The sequence below is a fragment of the Mytilus trossulus genome, chromosome 4, assembly GCF_036588685.1.
Source record: "Mytilus trossulus isolate FHL-02 chromosome 4, PNRI_Mtr1.1.1.hap1, whole genome shotgun sequence".
Lineage (NCBI taxonomy): Eukaryota > Metazoa > Mollusca > Bivalvia > Mytilida > Mytilidae > Mytilus > Mytilus trossulus.
In genome coordinates this window covers 1,069,742-1,090,372 of record NC_086376.1, presented here as the reverse complement: position 1 = coordinate 1,090,372, position 20,631 = coordinate 1,069,742, and the positions used below count along the sequence as shown (strand labels likewise).

At 31.6% G+C, this 20,631-nt stretch overlaps 1 protein-coding gene across 3 annotated transcripts; it reads right to left on the bottom strand.

The window, feature by feature from the left end:
• Positions 1-149: 149 nt before the first annotated feature.
• LOC134714457 (uncharacterized) lies at positions 150-8,196 on the bottom strand. 3 transcript variants are annotated; one of them, XM_063575712.1, is made up of 6 exons: positions 8,148-8,196; positions 5,070-5,135; positions 3,030-4,646; positions 1,546-1,932; positions 1,012-1,058; positions 150-319 (listed from the first exon to the last, which is right to left on the bottom strand). In XM_063575712.1, the coding sequence occupies exons 2-6, from the start codon at positions 5,125-5,127 to the stop codon at positions 317-319; spliced, it is 2,112 nt and encodes a 703-aa protein (XP_063431782.1). In that variant the 5' UTR covers positions 5,128-5,135; positions 8,148-8,196; the 3' UTR covers positions 150-316. The 3 variants fall into 3 exon arrangements, with proteins under 3 accessions (XP_063431782.1, XP_063431780.1, XP_063431781.1); XM_063575710.1 differs by lacking the exon at positions 8,148-8,196 and adding an exon at positions 7,783-7,813; XM_063575711.1 differs by lacking the exon at positions 8,148-8,196 and adding an exon at positions 5,413-5,478.
• Between the last annotated feature and the right edge of the window lie 12,435 nt (positions 8,197-20,631).

Sequence of the window (20,631 nt, the reverse complement as noted above, 5' to 3'; positions counted from 1 at the left end):
TTTATTATTTTTTTTATCTGTACCAGTATTGTTTCAAAAGAGTAGTTAGTTTGTTTTTACATAAAACATAAACCTTAGTTTAAATTATCTCACACTCTGTTTCGACTGTTTTTCTTGAAGAAAAATCATAAAATTGAGACAACTAAGAATTCTTGGTAATAGATTTTATATTTGTAAATAAATAATGATATGTTTATATACAATGGTTATAGCATAAACAAAATAAAAAGTAAAAGTAAAGTGTCTAGTCTTTGGATTTTCGCATCAAGATATCACAGTATTGTCGCAGTTGTCTTTCTTTCAATATATACATTTCTCACTGAAAAAGATATGAATGTATAAGAAATCAAACGAAAGAATGATAATTATAAATGGTTTTGATCTCCGTTGTATCCTGTTATTGGATTGTTATATTTTTGTTGGTTTTCTTTTTTTGTCTCATAAATATTAAATTTTGGATCTAAAATTATATAAATTAAGGAATATATCTTCTTCATGCAAAGTTCTTTTTACCTTTGGAAGTTTTTGGCTATACTAATGTTTTTGATTTATAAGCTCTATTTTTTTAATATCTTAGATTATTGTGACATATCATAGACAATATGTCACATGCATCCGGTACTCCATTAAATTGAAGTCATTGTACATTAACTTAAGAAAATATAAGATGTGTTTTCCAGTAAAAAGGTACATGAAAAATCACAACCAGTATATTTATTATTTTTTTGTGTGAGTTTTTTTTTGAGGGGAGGGCAATTTTCCATTCTTTCAAATCATTGGTTTAAAGAGGTATATGATCTAGTATATTAAAAGATGGAAGACACATTACATGTGTACGCACCAAATTAAAATGTCGGAGTATTTGTTTATGCATTTATGCTTCTTTTCAAATAACAATTTGACTCATTTATTTCTACTACAAATAAGCGGTCTCTATATAATATGTGCAGTATTTTCTTCTTTGAAAGAGTATTTGGAAGTATGTTTTTATTTATAAAATTAGATACGTACCCCTTTGAAACTTAATAGATCTTGAGTCTTTGGATTCATATGGAAAACTGCAACGATAAATAAAAAGAATTTTAGATGATAAGAATAACCAAACGTACAAAATGCCACAATTTTGTTATAATGCGTGATCTATCTTCATCATTCATATATATATATATGAGAGATATGAACAAAACTTAAGATAAAATGTATACAGTTCGAATATTAAATTTAAATGATAAATAGTTTCACTCGATGAGGAAAAATTCTATCTTGCAGGATGCGATAAGGACAAATCAATGTAATGTGTCATACTAATGTCTTTCTCATTTAAAAGGCGTGGCTTATAGAAGTTTCGAAATTTGGACATGTTGTATCTAGACGATTCTATTGTCGAATTAAAATGTTCCTTTTAACAATTTAAAAATAAATTTAGGATAAAGCGACATACACAAATTCAGTTGTATGATTATCTAGGATATATATATTGATAGTTTAAACGAACACTGCTTAGATCAACGCGATCAATATTTAAAAATAAAAATAAATAATTACATTTAATGACTTGTGGTCGACGTTTATACAAGGAAGCTCCACCAAAAATTTCTGACATTGGTGGTAACCGTTTTCGGGTAATCTCTTTCGTATTGGAGGCTACTGTCGGTGCGTGCTGCGGAAAAAATCCTCTGTTCTGCATTGCCGGTATTGATTTTCCTCCAAATGTATTACCGGTCATTGATGGTACACTGTTTTTAGAAAATTGGTTTCCTTCTATATGTCGGTTGGAAGCTAAAGCCATTTTTGTGTTTGCCGTTGGTGTAAACGACTTTCCGTGTAGTGAATTGCCCGATCTAGATTGGGAATTCCTGCTTGATGCTAAAGTAGGAGCTAACTTGGCGAAATTAACAGTTTCCCGGTGACTAGCAAGGTTTACTTTTCTGACTGAAAACAAAAATTAAACTCAATTAATCCAAATTATTATGTAATTTAATTATTTCAGCAAAGATTTTGAAATGTTTACGTGACAAAGACAGAATGAGACAGAGAACTAAAAAGAAGTAAGAAAATAAACATATATTGATAAATCAAACGAAGTAAATCAGTTAGGGGTACATATACATAACAAAGACATTTTTTTTTTTCACTTTCGGACCTTGCAAAAACATAAAAAAAGACTGTTTTTCGTGAATCGAAAATATCATATTCGTATCGTATCTTTGTGGTTAAATTCGTACATATAACCCATTATACCACATCTATGCAAACTTCCTTTAATCATTTCATATATATGATTTCCAACACTTTTTAATAATAATTCGCCAAATTATCGTTTTTTCTTCTCAAGTGTCGATTTTGAAGATCAGATTCATTTTAACTGTTCCTTTCTTTTTAAAAAAAACACGATAATATGGGAAACAATGGCTGTTGTGATGACAATGTAACATTTTGGATTGCTGTTCACAGCTAGTTCTCATAGAAATACTTGAAAACAACAAAGGCAAAATTTTGACAAAAATCTTATAGGAAATTAGTAATATTTTGAAAAAATAGTTTCAAGTACAACATCTACTTCTAATTTTCCCCAAAAAATATCAATCTTTTAATTATTTAAACAGAAAAATGTTATTTCTGAGTATGAATAAAACATAGAACATCACAAACATCCTTGTTTGAAGATGAAACTAAACATATGGGTGTCAAAACAGTTTGGGTGTTTCTGTTTAACATTTGCATTTCTTATTCATTAGCAGTTTTTAAAAGTTTGTTCATAAAATTTAACCGAAACATTACAAACACAGACCAGATTGATTAAAGTTAAACTACAGAAAAATATTAAATAATTTCTGTCCTCTTAGTGGATAATCTTATAAAATAAGGACATGTGATAAAATTGCCGATTCGAAATGACGAGGATTTGTGAAATTATTGGCCTGGTATTTTACATGAAATTGATATAAAGAATAAACATATAGAAAAAATAAACTGGCATTTGAAATGTAGAATATTGAGAAATGTTCATTAGATTGTTTTTAAATTACCTGCTTGTCTTTTTTTATGTACTGTTTTTCGTCCTCTGTGTTGGGGGTGAAATTGTGATCCTTTGTTCTGTTCTGCGATTAATACCCTCAAGCCATTAAACCTGGATAGTTTATCGTTAAACATATTGTTCCTTTTAAATGATGGCTCTGCCGGTTTTCCGATTTGATTTGACCATGCCTCATCAACGACCATCTGTATTCCGGCATCTTGAGATGCTGGTATATCTTTTAGATTATGAAGTTCCACTGGTGCGTTTAATTGGAATTTCTGTTGGTTACCCATTGGTAGAAAGGCAGAATTAGGTTCTTGCATCATACGTGATTCGGTATTACTTGGCTGAAAGTGAGAACTAAATTTGGACGATCTAAAGTTTGGCAGTAGTGTTTCCATATTTAAATTTTGTTGTTTACGAAATGGCGACACAGGAAGACGATACTGTTGGTTCATAGCATTGTCTTGAAAATTAGAGTTAAATACGTCTTTTTGATGCATTGGCGAGTCTTGAACTGGATGGACAACGTTATGTTTAGTCGACGAGTATTGGTTACGAAATGGTGATAAGCTAAGACGGTCCTGGTGGCCCATAACATTGTCTTGATAATTAGAACTTAATACGTCTTTTTGTTGAACTGGCAAGTCTTGAACTGAGTTGACAACATTTTGTTTAGTTGACGGGTTTTGATTACCATATGATGATAAACTAAGACGATTCTGTTGGCCCATAACATTGTCTTGGAACTTAGAACTTATGTCTTTGTGTTGATGTGACGAGTCTCGATCTGTATGAACAATGTTCAGTTTAGTTGACGGATGCTGATTACCATATGATGATAAACTAAGACGAGTATGTTGGCCCATAACATTGTCTTGGAACTTAGAACTTATGTCTCTGTGTTGAGCTGGCAAGTCTTCAACTGCATGGACAACTTTTTGATTTGTTGACGGATGTTGATTAAGAAATGGAGATAAACTAAGACGGTGCTGTTGGCCCATAACTTGGTCTTGAAAATTGGAACTTGGTATGTCTTTTATTTGAGTTGATGAGTCTTTGACAACGTTTCGTTTTGCTGAATGGACAAGCGAACGAACTTTAAAGCCGAACGGATTTATATCTGCTCCAGGGTCCAATACATAATCCCTAGGAACCAAAACATAATTCGCTGCATTTTTCATCTGCATTGAACTCAGTCCTGGTTGACTCAATTTAAAATGATTGTCAAGAACTGGGTCACGTGGTTGGACATTTCCCGTAGTCGGCCAAGCCACGGTCATACCATGCTGTGTAATTGATACATCATGAGTAGGTGAAACATCATCAATAATCTGTTTGTCCTTTTTATCAACCACAGTTTTTAGAGTTTCTTGACTAAAATCAACGCCAGCTGATAAACGAGGATTCTGTGATAACTTTTCTTGTGCAGTAGAGTCATCACTAGGTTGCGAAATGTGTTTCAGTTGTTGTGGTTGGTCTACTCTTTTACCCACATTGTTGAGAGTTCCTTGACTAAAATCAACACCACTTAAATGTCCACGATGTTGTACAATACCATTTCCCGCGTTGAAGTTATCAGAAGGGAAGCTAATTTGGTGCATCTCTTGTTGTTGGCCAGATAACTCTTTAAATAAAAGAAAAATCAATGCGATATTATTTTGTAGCCAAATCGTCTTTCATATTTATCATAGAATACCTTGTAAAACTTTATTCATTGAGAAGGCTCTCAGTTATATTTTCAAGTTTTATTATCTTTAAATTTTATTGCCTTTATTATTTATTTAATAAAATAACATTGAAAACTGAAAATATTGTTTACGCATTTCAAAAGTACAAGCTGTAATCTGAGATTGGCAAAGAAAAAAATGTTAAAATTAAATTTGTTTCTGTAAAGGAAACAATTTATTGAACTTAGATATTTGTTACATTAGAGATAAAAGATAAGATGATATATGGATTATTAAGTTGTTTAACTAGTCGTATTATTTTTAGATACAAGAAACAATAATATAGACTAAGCTAGTAAAACTTAATAAGTATTATTTACCTGATCCGTGAACAGAAATAAAAACTGCTAAGACGACGAAAAATACTATTCTTGTCATATTGCCAACTGAAATGATAAATAAGATGTTCAGAAAAGAAATATATACTTGTTACACATAAAGTAAAGGATGATAATTAACGAAGCTAAATTATCTTAAAATACAACAAAAAGAAATATCAGACAAATTGATTATACAATGATTTAACGCATACTCTCTAAACACAATTATAATGTTTGTGTATACGTAACAACATTCAATTAAGAAAAAGAAACAAAAAAGGATAACTTCTTTTAAAATTGATTTAGATAAATAAGACGAGACAAAATGCTTATAAGATCTCACCTTTCAAGTTAAAGACTCCTTGTCAAATTGAAAACAAGTGTTCATTCAAACATATTTATTAATAAGTCAACGAGGAAATACATAATTCATTAGTTTGTAAGTGTTGACGACTGTCACTGCGTCACTTATAGGTTAGGTCATTGATGAAAACAAATAAATACCTGTAGTTAAAACAGCGCTATGACATTTGTGGGGTTGTCGTTGCCTATCTTATACATTCTAAGAACGTGTATTTCATTAATGTTCATAAGACACATTATTCATTTTACATGACATCCGGTGTCAATTGTTTATTTTATTTTCAATTTAGGATTGTAATTTTAAGTAATTATTCAATTTATTCCTATTCACTAATTACTGGTATACACCCACAAAATATTTGGCGTCATTATGGATGAGTATGTCAACTAAGTTTAAAACAATGCGTACTGGACTCTAATAAAAAAAAATGTTCAACATGCTTAAATATTATTCAATGAAGAATCAGTAATTATTTCATCATATGTATACAACGACAATGAAAACTTTCAAAAACTATGTCAACATTATATTTTATAACTAATTTATCTTACTCAAATCAATAAGTTTTTGCCACTTATAAAACTGTATGATGTAAAATGATGAAAAGGTTTAGATTTTCTATTTTTTTAAAGAAGAGTTTATGTATTAGTTACAGTAGTTTTCTTGATGAAGAATTGCCCTCCCCCCCCCCCCCCCCCAAAAAAAAAAAACAAAGTTCAAATTAGCGTAACGTTGTCACTTTCTAAAGCAATAAAACTCATTTTTTTAATTCTCAATCTATCAAAATCGAAGTTTGTGACACTTTCATTATTTTCTATAAACATAAAACTGACATTAATGTAGCAACACCATATCTTTTAAGAGAAATTTTAATTTGAAATATGATGAATGTTTACGTCGATTATAACCTCCCAAGAGCGACTGGGAAATAGAAATATTGTCACCCTTGGTCATATACCGTCCGACAATTAAACCCTCGGCAGCATTGGACATTTAGCTGTGAGTAATGTGTAAATTCGCAGCCACGTCCGGTCAAAATAGGAATATTGAATCCGAAGCCTCGTGTAAAGCAGTGACTATGCTATTTTCATGTGTAAAACCCTTACAACAACTTTTTGAGGGTAACATGTTGCCAGGCGAAATTTCGTTTAGGTTAAAAGAATAAAGTCAATAATGGTTCAGGAAATACAAAAGATAAATTTATTACTTTATTAAGAGATAAATGCATTGCTGCAGTTCCATTTAATCTCTTATTATAGTGACATGGCTTATCAACTACAATGGTATCTTACTCTCAGGAATGTATCGTTAAAATGGAATGAAGAAAATCAAAGGAAGTCTCCTAAAATTCTTTTAAACTAGTATGTTACCTTAGTCGTTATTTGGCACAACTTTTTGGATTTGGTTCTCAATGCTCTTCAACTTTGTACTTGTTTGGCTTCATAAATATTTGAATATGAGCGTCACTGATGAGTCTTATGTAAACGAAACGCGCTTCTGGCGAATAAAATTATAATCCTGGTACCTTTGATAACTATTATAAGGGTAGTATTAATTTAATTTTTTTTTTATGAAAAATTTAAATGCTTGATTTTCTAGGGGGGAGAGGCAATGGAACGTAATGTTCAAAACTGCATTGCATGTATTTTAAGAAGTCAAATATTTGAACGTTGATTACTTAAAAGTAGTTTGATATTGAATATGTGCTACTACAAATCATAAGCTTGAAATTTATCCTTAGAGTGGTTGAAAAGTTGACACCTGCATGTATGAACTTTGGAATACGGAAATTTTTGAAGGTCAAATAAGAAACGCACCTACATTTACGTAAATATTTAATGAAATAGAAATAAAAAATAAACGATGAACGAGAATTTGTTCTAGTAATAAAAAGTGTTCCAGCCCATTAACTACAATTGTGTATGTGTATGTGTACATGTATGTGTATGTGTACATGTATGTACAATACATTTGTTTTGTTTTACAAAAAGTGCTACCATGCATCAATGTTAACACAATATATGGTTTTATTTACGCTTCCTAGTCTATTAAACAATATCTTCCGATTTGAGTGGCTGGCTTCAATCGTCTTTGGTCCTTGTTAATATTTATCATGAAGTTAAGGATTGTTTAAGATTAATGGACTATATTTCCTCTTTTCTTATCCGACAATTCGCCTCCCATGTTGATATGAAATCTGATGCAATTTGTACGACTGATAAAGATTTTTTTCATACAGCATAAAGATGTAATTTTTTAGAAATTCGTATCGTAGGTATTTGCATGCCAATAATTTTTGTAAAATGTATAAGAAAATGTAAATGACCTATTATAGTATCTTTTACATACCTATTATGTCAACCATGAAATGAGCGCTCTACAAAAAAAACAAGTAGGTTATACATTATTTGAAATATAAAACATTTGGTAAAAAGAAATAGTCATATAAGAGCTCTCTCGATTAAACATGGGTTAGAACCTTCAAAATAAAAAAAGCTTTTCAAAAGATAATTATAATTTGGTAATATATAAATAACGAAAATTTTCGTCCCGTCACTTTTGATATTTTTTTTCGCGTAACCGCAGATTTTACGAAAAGTTTTCTTTCGAGAAACCACAGTCTACTAACTTTATGAATATATTTGTAAATGTCAATAATGATAAATAAATACCGGATACCATGAATTTAGACCAAAATCATTAATACTACTTACCCCGGCGAAGAAGAGTCAATCAAGGTAAGTAACCAGTGAAACTTTTGACGTTAAATGTTTTGATTAATGATACGTACGTGTTTAAAAGATATATATAACTCAAATCAATTTCAACTTGCGGTTTGAGGTTAATTTTTAATGCAGTAAAATGCATAATTAAATCACGACAAGAAACAAAATTAATTTAAATTACTTATTGAATTAATTAGAATTTCTTATGAAATAATTGACTCCATTGTGTCTGTTAACAAATTTATACTTGTTCGTTCTTTTTTCTGTCAACAGTAAACCAGTTTATGTTGAAACATTTTCAATCAAGGTGGACGACAGATTGTGCTTGAATACTTCTCTGATTTTGTACAAGAACTTTATGACTCGGTCTAAAATGTAACTTAATATATAAAGACATGACTATCTGGACCCCCTACGTCACAAAGTAAGATCTGGGGGGTTTTCCAACATGCTATTTGAACCGATTGGACCAAATAAATCAATTAGATACTAACTTTTGTTCAGATCTCATGACGAACCATAAATTCCGGAAGTAAACAACAGCGAATAAAATGCTTTAATGTGTTTAATCGACTTTGACATCAGCAGTCATCTAAGAACTAAAAACTATGTCAAAGTACGTCTCGTCCTTTTTCTAAAAAAAAGTTCGTCGGAAGATATCCAGAACTTGTTGATAAATTATCTGTATCAACTTCACAAATAATACAAGATGGTCTTGAGGTATAGATTTTGCGTACTGATGTTGGTTATCATCTTGATAACGTGTTATAGTATTCTTTTATGTGTCTTTATTAATATTACTTGTACTGTTAGGGCAGTTTTTTTTAGATTTTCTTTTGAAGTGACTCTGTGGTAATGTAAAACATCATACTATGAACGACAAAATTATATCATTTTTAATAATACTTTTACTTATGGATCTTAACATACTATGAATGACAAAACTATTTTATTCAATAATACTACTTTTTCTGTATTATTCTGATTTTTATGAAATACATTTGACGTGAAACTGTACTTATGTTTCCCGTCATATTTTGATATGCTGCACAACTTTGTATCTCTTTCATATTCATTTGATATAATTCACTGTTTGCAATAGCATGAATTGTTCTATATAATAAGAATGTTCTTATCCCGAATTAAAAACAATGCCGTATTTTGCGAAACCTTTTCAACTTTTGATCTTCAGTGCTGCACAACTTTGTACTTTTTTCACTTTCGATCTTTTATATCTGGGCGTCATTGGTGAGTCTTGTGTGGACAAGGCGCGTTTTTGGCGTATTGAATTTTAAACCTGATGCTTTTTGTTATCTATTAATCATGTTTTTCTGTGTCTAATATGTTCTCCTATTTATTTGTATTGGAGTCCTGTAATATTATGTTGTCATTTCAATGTTATATTTAACTTTGCCATTAAAGTGCGAGGTTTGGTATGCCTTAAAACCAGGTTCAACCCACCACTTTTATTCCCCTTTAAAAGTGTCCTGTACCAAGTCAGGAAGATGGTCATTGTTATAATATTGTTCGTTTCTCTTTGTGTTGCATTTTAACGTTGAGTCGTTTGTGTTTTCTCGTATTTTTGAGATATTGAGATAAGACGTGGCACGGTACTTGTCTATCCCAAATTCATGTATTTCGTTTTCATGTTACATTTTTTATTCTCGTGGTGTTTTGTCTGAGGATTGGTCTGTTTATGTGTGTGTTGCGTTTCGGTGTTGTGTCGTTGTTCTCCTCTTATATTTAATGCGTTTCGCTCGGTTTTGGTTTGTTACCCCGATTTTGTTTTTTGTCCATGGATTTATGAGTTTTGAACAGCGGTATACTACTGTTGCCTTTATTTTTGAACCACACAATTATTTTATTATTATTATTACTTTAACTGTTAAGTCTGTTTTTTGTTATATCTACTTTATGTGACTATGCATTTATTTATGCCGTCATACTTTGGACGACAAAATTACTTTTATGTCTACCTGTGCGAATTTCAAACGCGCAATTTTACACCAGTACTGAACACCTTCTATCCTTTACGGGTAGACCTTACATAGATAAATTAATTCGTATAAGAAAAGCAAAATAAGTATGTTAAATTTGATGTATGCCTTTTTGTGCTTCTTCGTTACATTTGTTGCTTTTATAGTGATATTAAGATGATAACACAATATTGACTGCTGTACCCCTATTTTTGACATTTTTACTCTTTGAGTGTGTTTGTTTTGTTCATACATCGTTGAAAATGTAATGGAATTTAATGCGACTGTCATACAATTGAGAGGTTTAGCTAGCTTTAAAACAAGGTTCATTCCACCATTTTCTACATTAGAAAATGCCTGTACCAAGTCAAGAATATGACTTATTGTTATCCATTCGTTTGATGTGTTTGGACTTTTGATTTTGCCTTTTGATTATGGATTTTCCTTTTTGAATTTTCCTTGGAGTTCAGTATTTTTGTGTTTTTACTTTTTTCTATAACTAATGAGACTTTTTTTGTCGTTTATCAGGACATTAGGATGAATCGAGAACAAATTTTTGCCATGGAGTTTTTGCTAAAAACCTTCTATTTAAGACGAGCAACGTCACAAAATAATCCCAAAGAAAAAGTATGTCTATCATAATTTTATTGCAAAAAATTGCATATAAGTGGCAGGTTCGGCAAACCATACAAGCGTTGATTTACTTTCAATCGACTGATAAATTCTTAAAAACGGTATACTACTGTTGACTTTATTTAAATTGCAGATCCACGATGCCATTAAAATATACGAACTCTTACTTGATATATTCATATGTACAAAGAGTAATTTGAAAGCAACGTTCAAACCTATGATTGCGTTGGATAAAGACCAAAGTGCATGTAAAGCGAATTTCTTTTTCGATTGGTCTAAATACAGCACAAACAACATTTTCCAAATATAAAAAACAAAATGAAAAAGTATATTTTAACAAAACGCATTTGCCTAGTAGGTCGATCAACATATGTTCTTAAATCATGCTGACTGCCATTGGCGATTGCCAAATAGATTGATCATCAGATTAACGAAATGGATCTTAAAATTAATTAATTACCAAACAGAAAACAATAAACTTGCTGAAAGGATGACACATGAGGTGCATAACATTGTACACCATATCCGGATTTCGACAATGAATGTTTCTTCAGTAATGTTAGGGATCGAAACTGTATTTAGAAGGCCATATAATTTACCTCAATTTAAGATAGACTCCTGAAATCACTCTTGAATTTAAAGAGTCCAAAAAGGATGAACATATCATACAATATTTATCAAAGGCACCAGGATTATAATTAAGTACACCAGACGCGCTTTTCGTCTGCATAAGACTCACCAGTGACGCTCAGATCAAAATAGTTATAAAACCAAACCAGTACAAAGTTGAAGAGCATTGAGGACCCTAAATTCCAAAAAGTTGTGTCAACTACGACAAAGGTAATTTATTCCTGGGATAAGAAAATCCTTATTTTTCCAAAAATTCTAAGTTTGTGTAACAGCAAATTTATAAAATTGACCAAATGATTGATATTCATGTCAACACCGAAGTGCGGACTACTGGGCTGGTGATACCATTGTAGATGAAAGGTCCACCAGCAGTGGCATTGACCCAGTGGTGTAATTTGTTATCATATAAACTAGAAGGAAAATATAATGCAACACAAAACGAAAAAATATAAAGAAGTCTAAATTGAAAACAATGTTCAAACCGACTACAATGGTTTACAATTATAATTTGTTATTTGGATGGAGCGTTGTCTCATTGGCACTCATACCAAATCTTCCTATATCTATTACATATATATAAATAAACAGTTGTTAAATCGATAAGATAAGGAACAACAAATATTGAAATATCAACATGGCATTCTCTCGTTCAATATGAAGACCTCTGCTGTTGAATTGTTGGATGAATAAAATCGCAGCCACATTCAATGTGAATGCTAAAATTCCCGCCTTTATTGAAGCTAATTTGATGCGACTGTCATACATGTGAGCTAGCTATAAAACCAGGTTCAAATCGTCATTTTCTACACAAGAAAATGTCTGTACCAAGTCAGGAATATGATATTTGTAATCCATTCGTTTAATGTATAAGTGCTTTTTTTTTGCCATTTGATTAGGGACGTTCCGTATTGAATTTTCCTCGGATTTTTGTTTGTGATTATACTTTTCTTCATAATTCTGATCCCCTTCTAATTTGTATATGTTTATGTTTTCAAATAATTATAATCTTTAAGACGTGTCACGTTAATTTCTATCCCACATTCATTCATTTAGTTATGATATTATTTTTGTTATTCTCATCGGATTTTGTCTAATGTTTAGTTCGTTTATGTGTGTGCTACATTTTAATGTTATGTTTTTGTTGTGTCGTTTTTTTCCTCTTATATTTAATGCGTTTCCCTCAGTTTACGTTTGTAACCCAAATTTGTGTATTTTTTTTTTATCGATTTATTAGTTTCGAACAGCGGTATACTATTGCTGCCTTTATTTACCTTTCTTCTTGTAATCAAATTCAGACAGTTTTTTTAAAAGTACAATGTTATAACATTGAGAATGAAAATGTGGAATGTCAAAGCGACAACAACCCGACAATGGAGCGGACAACAGGGGAAGGCCTCCATTTGGTCTTCAATGTAGCGACAAAATCTCGCACCCGGAGACGTCCTTCAGCCGACCCCTTAACACATATATATACTAGTTCAGTGATAATTGACGTCATACTAAACTCCAAATTATACACAATAATTCTTGTTAATCACTTCAACAACTAAACCATAAAGAATGGTTATAACTGAATTAAAGTACATCTCACATTCTTTAGTTGTCGGATGGGTGGACATAAACCCAACCACCCACATCTTTTCGGAAACATCAAAAATAGTATAAACTATTTTTTGCGCACAAAAGGGCTTTAACTGTCAAAAACGTCTTAAGTCAACCTTGCTTTATTATAAGTACAAATAAATATAATTGAATAAACAAGTAATTATAATAATATAACGTATAAACAAAATGTATTATTTTAATTAAAGAATTCCAAAGCACTGACTAGCGAGTGATTTTTACAAACTTTTTTTAGCCGTACAAGTTATCAAACCCGGTTCTAAATCAGTTCAGTGTGCACTTGATTTACAACATATAAGCATGTTCAATGTAACGTTTTGACATTTGTGTTGATTTATTGCGTACAATTAGTAAATGTTATCATATATTTGTAATTCTCACAACAGGGACAGTTCTTCGTGCAATTACTACTGATGACCTCAAACTGTTGTTGAATATATTTTTATGACCTCTAAAACATTTATTTGTATTTCTAGGTTTAAAGAAACACTAGCCATGATATATGAAAAAAATGAATATGATGAAAAAGATAAATAAAGAAATAATAATTCGCTTATAACATCCATTTTGGTTAAATTTTGTCTAATTGAGCAAAGAAAAATCGCTGATGAATTATTCACTTGCAAGTGAATAATTTGACCTCAATGAATCTGTATTCTTGTGAACTTCAATTAAATCAATGATTTATAGATTGGTTATGCATGAATTAATCGTGTTCAGCCATTAAAAGAAAATAATGTCAACATTGAAAGTGTAACAAAGGTGAAAATTTTCAATGATAATCGCAGTAGAAGCGGGGTAGGAGCGTACTATAATCGGAGTAGGAGCAGGGTAGGATCGTGTTGTAAACAGATCGTGGTATGGTCGTAGTGAATACTTGATGAGCGTAATACTATCTTGATGACCATAGTTAGGTCGCGGAATAAGCGTGGTGATAACGTGGTATTAGTTTAGCAGTATGGTTGAAGAAGCGAAAAGAGGACGTAGTAGCATCGTTTACATTTTCATGCCGCTCATACAGCGACCTCGCAACGGTTTAAATTTAGTTGAGATCGCGGCAATCGTATTGCGTTCGTGGTCTTGTGTCATTGGGGCATTACTTATATATAACTATAATCCAAAACGAAAGTTAATAATAAGGATCCGAGATCATGAAATTAACAGCTGTATAGAAATATGCCTAAAAAGAACATAAAATAGACAAATCCTTTAAAGGTCAACTTTTCACTAAAGAGTTTATCGTAATTTTGAAATATCATAGAACAAATTTCAAATGGGTAAGTTTAAATAATGTCAGCACCCATGTGCTTTCGATAGGGCTGGTGATGCCCTCGAGTCCAAAAACAGAGATAGCGGCTCGGTACTGTAACGTTATAGTTTGTAAACTTCTGACGCGCTTTTCTATATCTATCTTCAACATCAATTCGATATTTTTTCTTTTTTAAATGAAAGCACTCAAGCATTACTCTAAAACTTACGTAAGGATACTGTGAAGTACTTGTATCTTTTTAGAAAATAAGTTTTATGTTATGCAATATATATATATATGGTAAAGAATATAGAGTGATGATATTCATAGTGCAAAAGCTGAGCTGAATAATTATATGAAATATAGATACAATGATTGTTTATAGATACAATGATTGTTTATAGAAACCATAGAAGACAACAAAGCCTATAAAATTTAATTTATTCTCAATTAGCCATAAAAGCTATCACAACATACAATCTTGTAACTTATGTTCAAAAACTTTTTTCGACCACTCTGCCTCAATTTTAATAACGTAATATGTCAATACACGTATTTCATTAAAGACACTTTTTTTTTAGATATTTAAATCTGCTGACTAATTGATTGTTTTGTGTTTTAGGTCAAGTATTTAATATGTCAGATAGTTTGTGACGAGAACAAAATAAACAATTAATCAAGTATGGTACAGTGTTGAAATTAAAGAAGGTAAATAACAGAAACGGTTCTTTCATGTGTCTTAATTTAACGACAGTGTAATGCTTTTTTAACATGAGGCTTCGGATTTCTATTCCATATACGATCACAATTCACATAATATTACTGTTAACCAACTAGTGTTTGCGGATACTTAAATTGGCGTTAAGCCCTTACTAGCCCCTTTCGCAGCGATTTGATTTTGCGATTTCCAATTCTTTTTCATGTAGCGAAATTGAAAAAAAAGATCCATGGTTAACATAGTCATGACGATTTGTATTCCCGTTATTTTTATCGTTCGCAATTATTTGTTAGGTTACAAAAATACATATGCATGACCAATACCAAGTCGTATAATCCCCGACATGTGTGTGTTTGAACCGGACAGGATATCACTACAAATAGTTATCTAGAATGACATTTCTAATTATTGAGTCTTTTCCCTATGGTTGTTTTAACCTATATTAACCAAAAACAAATATTTATGACATTTTTTTTCAAAGCGATATTTACCAAATACAATAGTATTTACACACTAAGATGTTGAAATACTAGTAACAATGTCCCAAGCTTCTCATCTTCCAAATAAAGGACCAAAGATTATAGAACAGTGTAATATTTAACTTCAATGGCTCCCAAATGTAACGGTCCGTGGGATATGATGTCATATATTGAGTAACGTTATTGTTGGGCATGTGACGTCACAGTCTTCGAGCTGTCGTATTTTATCGCCCAAGAAATGCAACAAGGGGGTGAATTTTACCGATTGTATGTCTGTCGCTATTATGACATTTTGACTGAGTGTAAAGGAAAGGCGAAGATACCAAATGGACAATCATAATCGAAAATAACCATGGCTACAAAAAAAAAGACCAACCGACAAACCATAGTACACAGAACATAGATAACTAAAGATTGAGCAATACGAACCACCCAATAATGGGGTGATTGCAATAGCTGAGTATATACTAAATGATTACCAGCTACATATCCTTTTATACATGTAGCACATGTCGTGTTGATCATGTTAGTTCAAACTCAGTATAGGTCGGTGGTTCACATTCCTGAAAGGAGAACTTGATTGAAGTTTAGACATTAGGAACATGTCCGTTATATTCTGCTAAACGAGTATTCAATAAAGATAAACCAACTCGTGATTGCGTTCGTAAAACTTACAAATGGATGATCTCAACTTTAACATTTGAAACTCTTGGTTATATAGCTTCTTTGTGTGTGAATACGCACTGTGAGAGATTCCCGACTTAAATTCTTTATAAAATAAATGTATATGGTTTGCTACTGACACAATTCGGATCCATAAACAGTAATCAAAATCTTTAGGTGATGAAGATGCAGGCCGAATCTCCTGCGGATTTATTCACCCTCTTTAGTACGTCGGGGTATATTAGTGAGTCGTCTAACACATTATCGCACGCAGTTCTTTTTTTTTTTGTTGCGTTTTGTAGAAATACACAAGAAACACAATTGATGACGTCACTATTAACAGTAGATGTTCTGTCAGGTACCCCCTATGAAATTAACTAACCCCCGTCGGACCATAAATAGGGGTCACCAATTGACGGCGATAAACTAATCACAAAGTGATAATTTACTCGCCCTGCGATTAAATGTCTAGAACGTTCTTTTTCAGTATGAATGGATTTACACTAGTCAATTTTGGACTATAGCTTACTGTTTTGTGTGGGAAAGGGATCCACGTTGAAGACCGTAGTTTGACCTATAATGCTTAACTTTTACAAACTGTGACTATAAGGGAGAGTTGTCTCATTGGCTATCATACCACATCTTCATATATCTTATATGTCACCTTTGCTTGATTAAAAGTATTAATACATGTATATATTAATTCAATGAACTAGAAATTTATACACAAAATATTTAATTAAATCAACAAAACAATCTCATAGCACCAGCACTTGGTACCATTATGGATTTACAGTAAAAAAAAATCAGATATAATTCTAAATCAGTGTAATGTGCACTTTACAATACGCATGTTCAATATATCATTTTGACATTCGCTTTGATTTATTGCATACAACTAAATCAATGTCCTCGATTATTGTCATTCTAAGAAAGAAAAAGTGCAAGACTTCGTGCAGTTACTTATGATATTAACATGTTTATGGATATATTTGTATGACTATCAACGTTTTGTACTTATGAGTCTGAGCATTCCTTATTGGGGGTATTTCAAATCATCAAATCACGTTTATGTTGAACATTGATATAAACACATATATAATTTTCAAATATGGTTCGATGTAAAGGTGTTCCCTGTTTGTAATAAAGGTGTCTATCGGTTTTACTTGACATGTAAACATAATTCATCATTATCTACATTCTCCAATGTACGTCCTCACGTGATTCTTTTTTTTTTTTTTTTTGGAGGGGGGGATTTTTTAATAACCACTTTGTTGATGCAGCGCCTAGTTAATACATACACACATATAGATAGATCGCACTCGAAAACCATTAGAAGGTATTTGATTTGATTTTAAACATATTTTATTCATTAAGATATGAAAAGGATTGAGCAACAGGCACAGCCTATAAAAGCTCTCTCCATAATACATGTACAAGGTATGATTCAATTACAACAACTGTATTTAAAATAATGCAATTTAGTGGAACATGCATGCTACTTGTGAGCACACACGAGCAAAATATGTTAACAGTGTTACTTAATAAATGCAAAGTATAAATAAATATATAGGCAATTAATCATCAGTTATTTAAATTACCTTGAAACATGCAAATATCCTTTATAAGTCATTAGAAATATATATATGGCTTGAAGGAGACAATAAGCTTGATTAGTGGAATAAATGAATTAACGTTGGAGTGTAGAAAAAAAATTTAAAAAAAATAAAAAATAAGACTAGATGAAACAAAAATTAAGTAAGTTTCAAACAAAACGTTGAGTGTCACTGATATATTTCTGAACAGATTTAAAAATAGCAATATTCATATCATATGATAATAATCTGTTTCCAAAAAGTAGTAATTCAATATTTATGTCAACATTATCAACAATGGAGTAAATGGAATCAAGAAGGATCTGTCTTACATCATTATACTTAGGGCAAATAAAAAAGAAATGTTTGTTATCCTCAACAGGATGGTTACAGTTTGTGCAAAAAGTGTTCTCAGATAAGAACTGATTAAATAAATGAGATTTAAGGTTGCTAGCATTATTTCTGAGTTGACAATGACTTATATTAAGTTTCCTTATCCCATAGTTAAAAGGTTTAAATATACTATCAGTCCTATAAAACTTATCTAGTCCACTTCTAAATATACCCAAACTTGGTGACTTTTGTAAACTCAAAGGAAGACTATTCCAAAGTCTTATAGTGGAAGGAATGAAACTATTAAAATAAGAGCTAGTTCTAGCAAGAGGCGGGTGAAAAGTGTTATTTTCATTCCTCAAAGTATAAGGGGTTTGTCTGGGAAGATATGGCTGGATTAACTCATATACGTATGCAGGTGTCATCCCATTTAATATTTTATAGAATAGTATAAGCTTATGTTTATTACGTCTATTCTCCAGAGTTTCTAAACCTAATTCAATATAAAGTTTTTGTCTGGAGGAATTACGTCGTAATCCTGTAATAATTCTAGCAGCTTCTATCTGAATATTTTCAAGGAGCTCAGTCTCATGCTGGGAACAATTGCCCCAAATAACATCACCATATTCTAATATAGGTCTAATAAAAGCATAATAAATACGAATAAGTGAACTCCTATCTAATAAGTGCTTAACTTGGCGAAGCACAGAAAGACGTGAGCATGCTTTTTTATAAATAATATCAATATGTGTATGCCATGAAGCTGATGACTGAAATGTTATCCCAAGATGACAGTGAATATTTATTTTCTCAACCTCTTCACCATTTATCCCAAAAAATACAGGTGGATGCTCCCTTTCCCTTCTAGTAAATACAATATTTTTAGTTTTCTTAGAGTTAAATTGAACAGCCCATGATTTTGCCCAATTTGAGATAACATCTAAGTCATTAGTTAAAGAAGTGGCTGCTACATCATGATCATCATCTACTATGACAAATAGAGAGGTGTCATCTGCAAAAAGTCTAATATCATTAGCAATATCATTTACTATATCATTTATATAAATAAGAAACAGAAAGGGTCCCAAAACTGATCCCTGGGGGACACCTGCATGTACACTTCTTAGAGTTGACGAAAAGCCTTCTGAAACTACCTTTTGTTAGAAGGTATCACAACGTCTTTTTGATTTTGTAGCACTTGTAGCAAATGCATCCTTGCAACCCCTATTAAGTTATGAATAAACTCGTCAGGATTAAATTTTGTATATACGCCAGACGCGAGTTTTATCTTCAGAAAACTCATCAGTGACGCTCAAATCCAAAAAAGTTAAAAAGGCCAAATGAAGTACGAAGTTGAAGACCACTGAGGACCAAAATTCCTAAAAGTTTTGCCAAATACAGCTAAGGTAATCTATGCTTGAGGTAGAAAAGCCTTAGTATTTCAAAAATTCAAATTTTTGTAAACAGTTAATTTATTAATGTTACCATATCAATGATAATTCATGTCAGCACAAAAGTGCTGACTACTAGGCTGGTGATACCCTCGGGAAAATAAATCGCCACCAGCATCGACCCATTGGTTGTAAATAAATTCATCATAGATGCAAGGACTAAACCATATATATGTATATACGCCAGACGCGCGTGTCCTCTACAAAAGACTCATCAGTGACGCTCGAATCCAAACTTTGGAATATCGTATCAACTAGATGATTGAAATAATAAACGTCATAAGTATGTGCTGCTTGAATGTTGCTACATAGAAATGGAAAGTTGACAATTGGCAAGCTGATATAACTCTTTATATCCGAGCGCCATTATGAGTCGTATGCTAATAAAACACAAAATAAGTTATTCAGTAGAAATGTTATATGTTATATATATTTTGGATCAACGAAATTTACACTCTATATTTGGTTTGCAGTTTGATCAGAAGAAACAATCACAAAGCTAGCTAATACAATTAATTATCTAATTACTACTTCAATTAAATAATTAGTATTATAATTTTCACTGTTATTAATAAAAGTTATATGAGTCATACAAATCTTATCTTGAATATCATCCAAATTCTCTTAATTTTCGGAACACGTTTCAGATGTTCACTTTTGACGTTGCATTGACTATGGCTAACAGGCCTTGGGCTCTGATTTTGTAATGTATTCGTTTTTTATTCAATAGCTAGTCACCACTTCAGTTTAGTCATGTATATTTATTATATACTTATTTTATAAAATTTACTGTTTGCCAAACTATGTATCATTCTTGATAATAATGATGTTTTTGTCCCAGACGGATAATCCTGGCTACACAACTTGTTGGAAATTTTGGTACTCGGCGATCTTCAATTTGGTAGTTGTTATGGCTTTCAAACTTTTTACATCTGAGCATAGTTTTGTGTGGACGTAGCGCGCGTCTGGTGTATAAAAATATATTTTCACCTGTTACCTTCGGACGGCTGTTATTCGTTTGTCTCTCTGTCCTATATTTTTCCCCATTTATCTGTGTATTTATTGTAACCCTGTCGTGTAATGCTGTCATTCTTATGTAATAATTTACATTGCCATTAAATC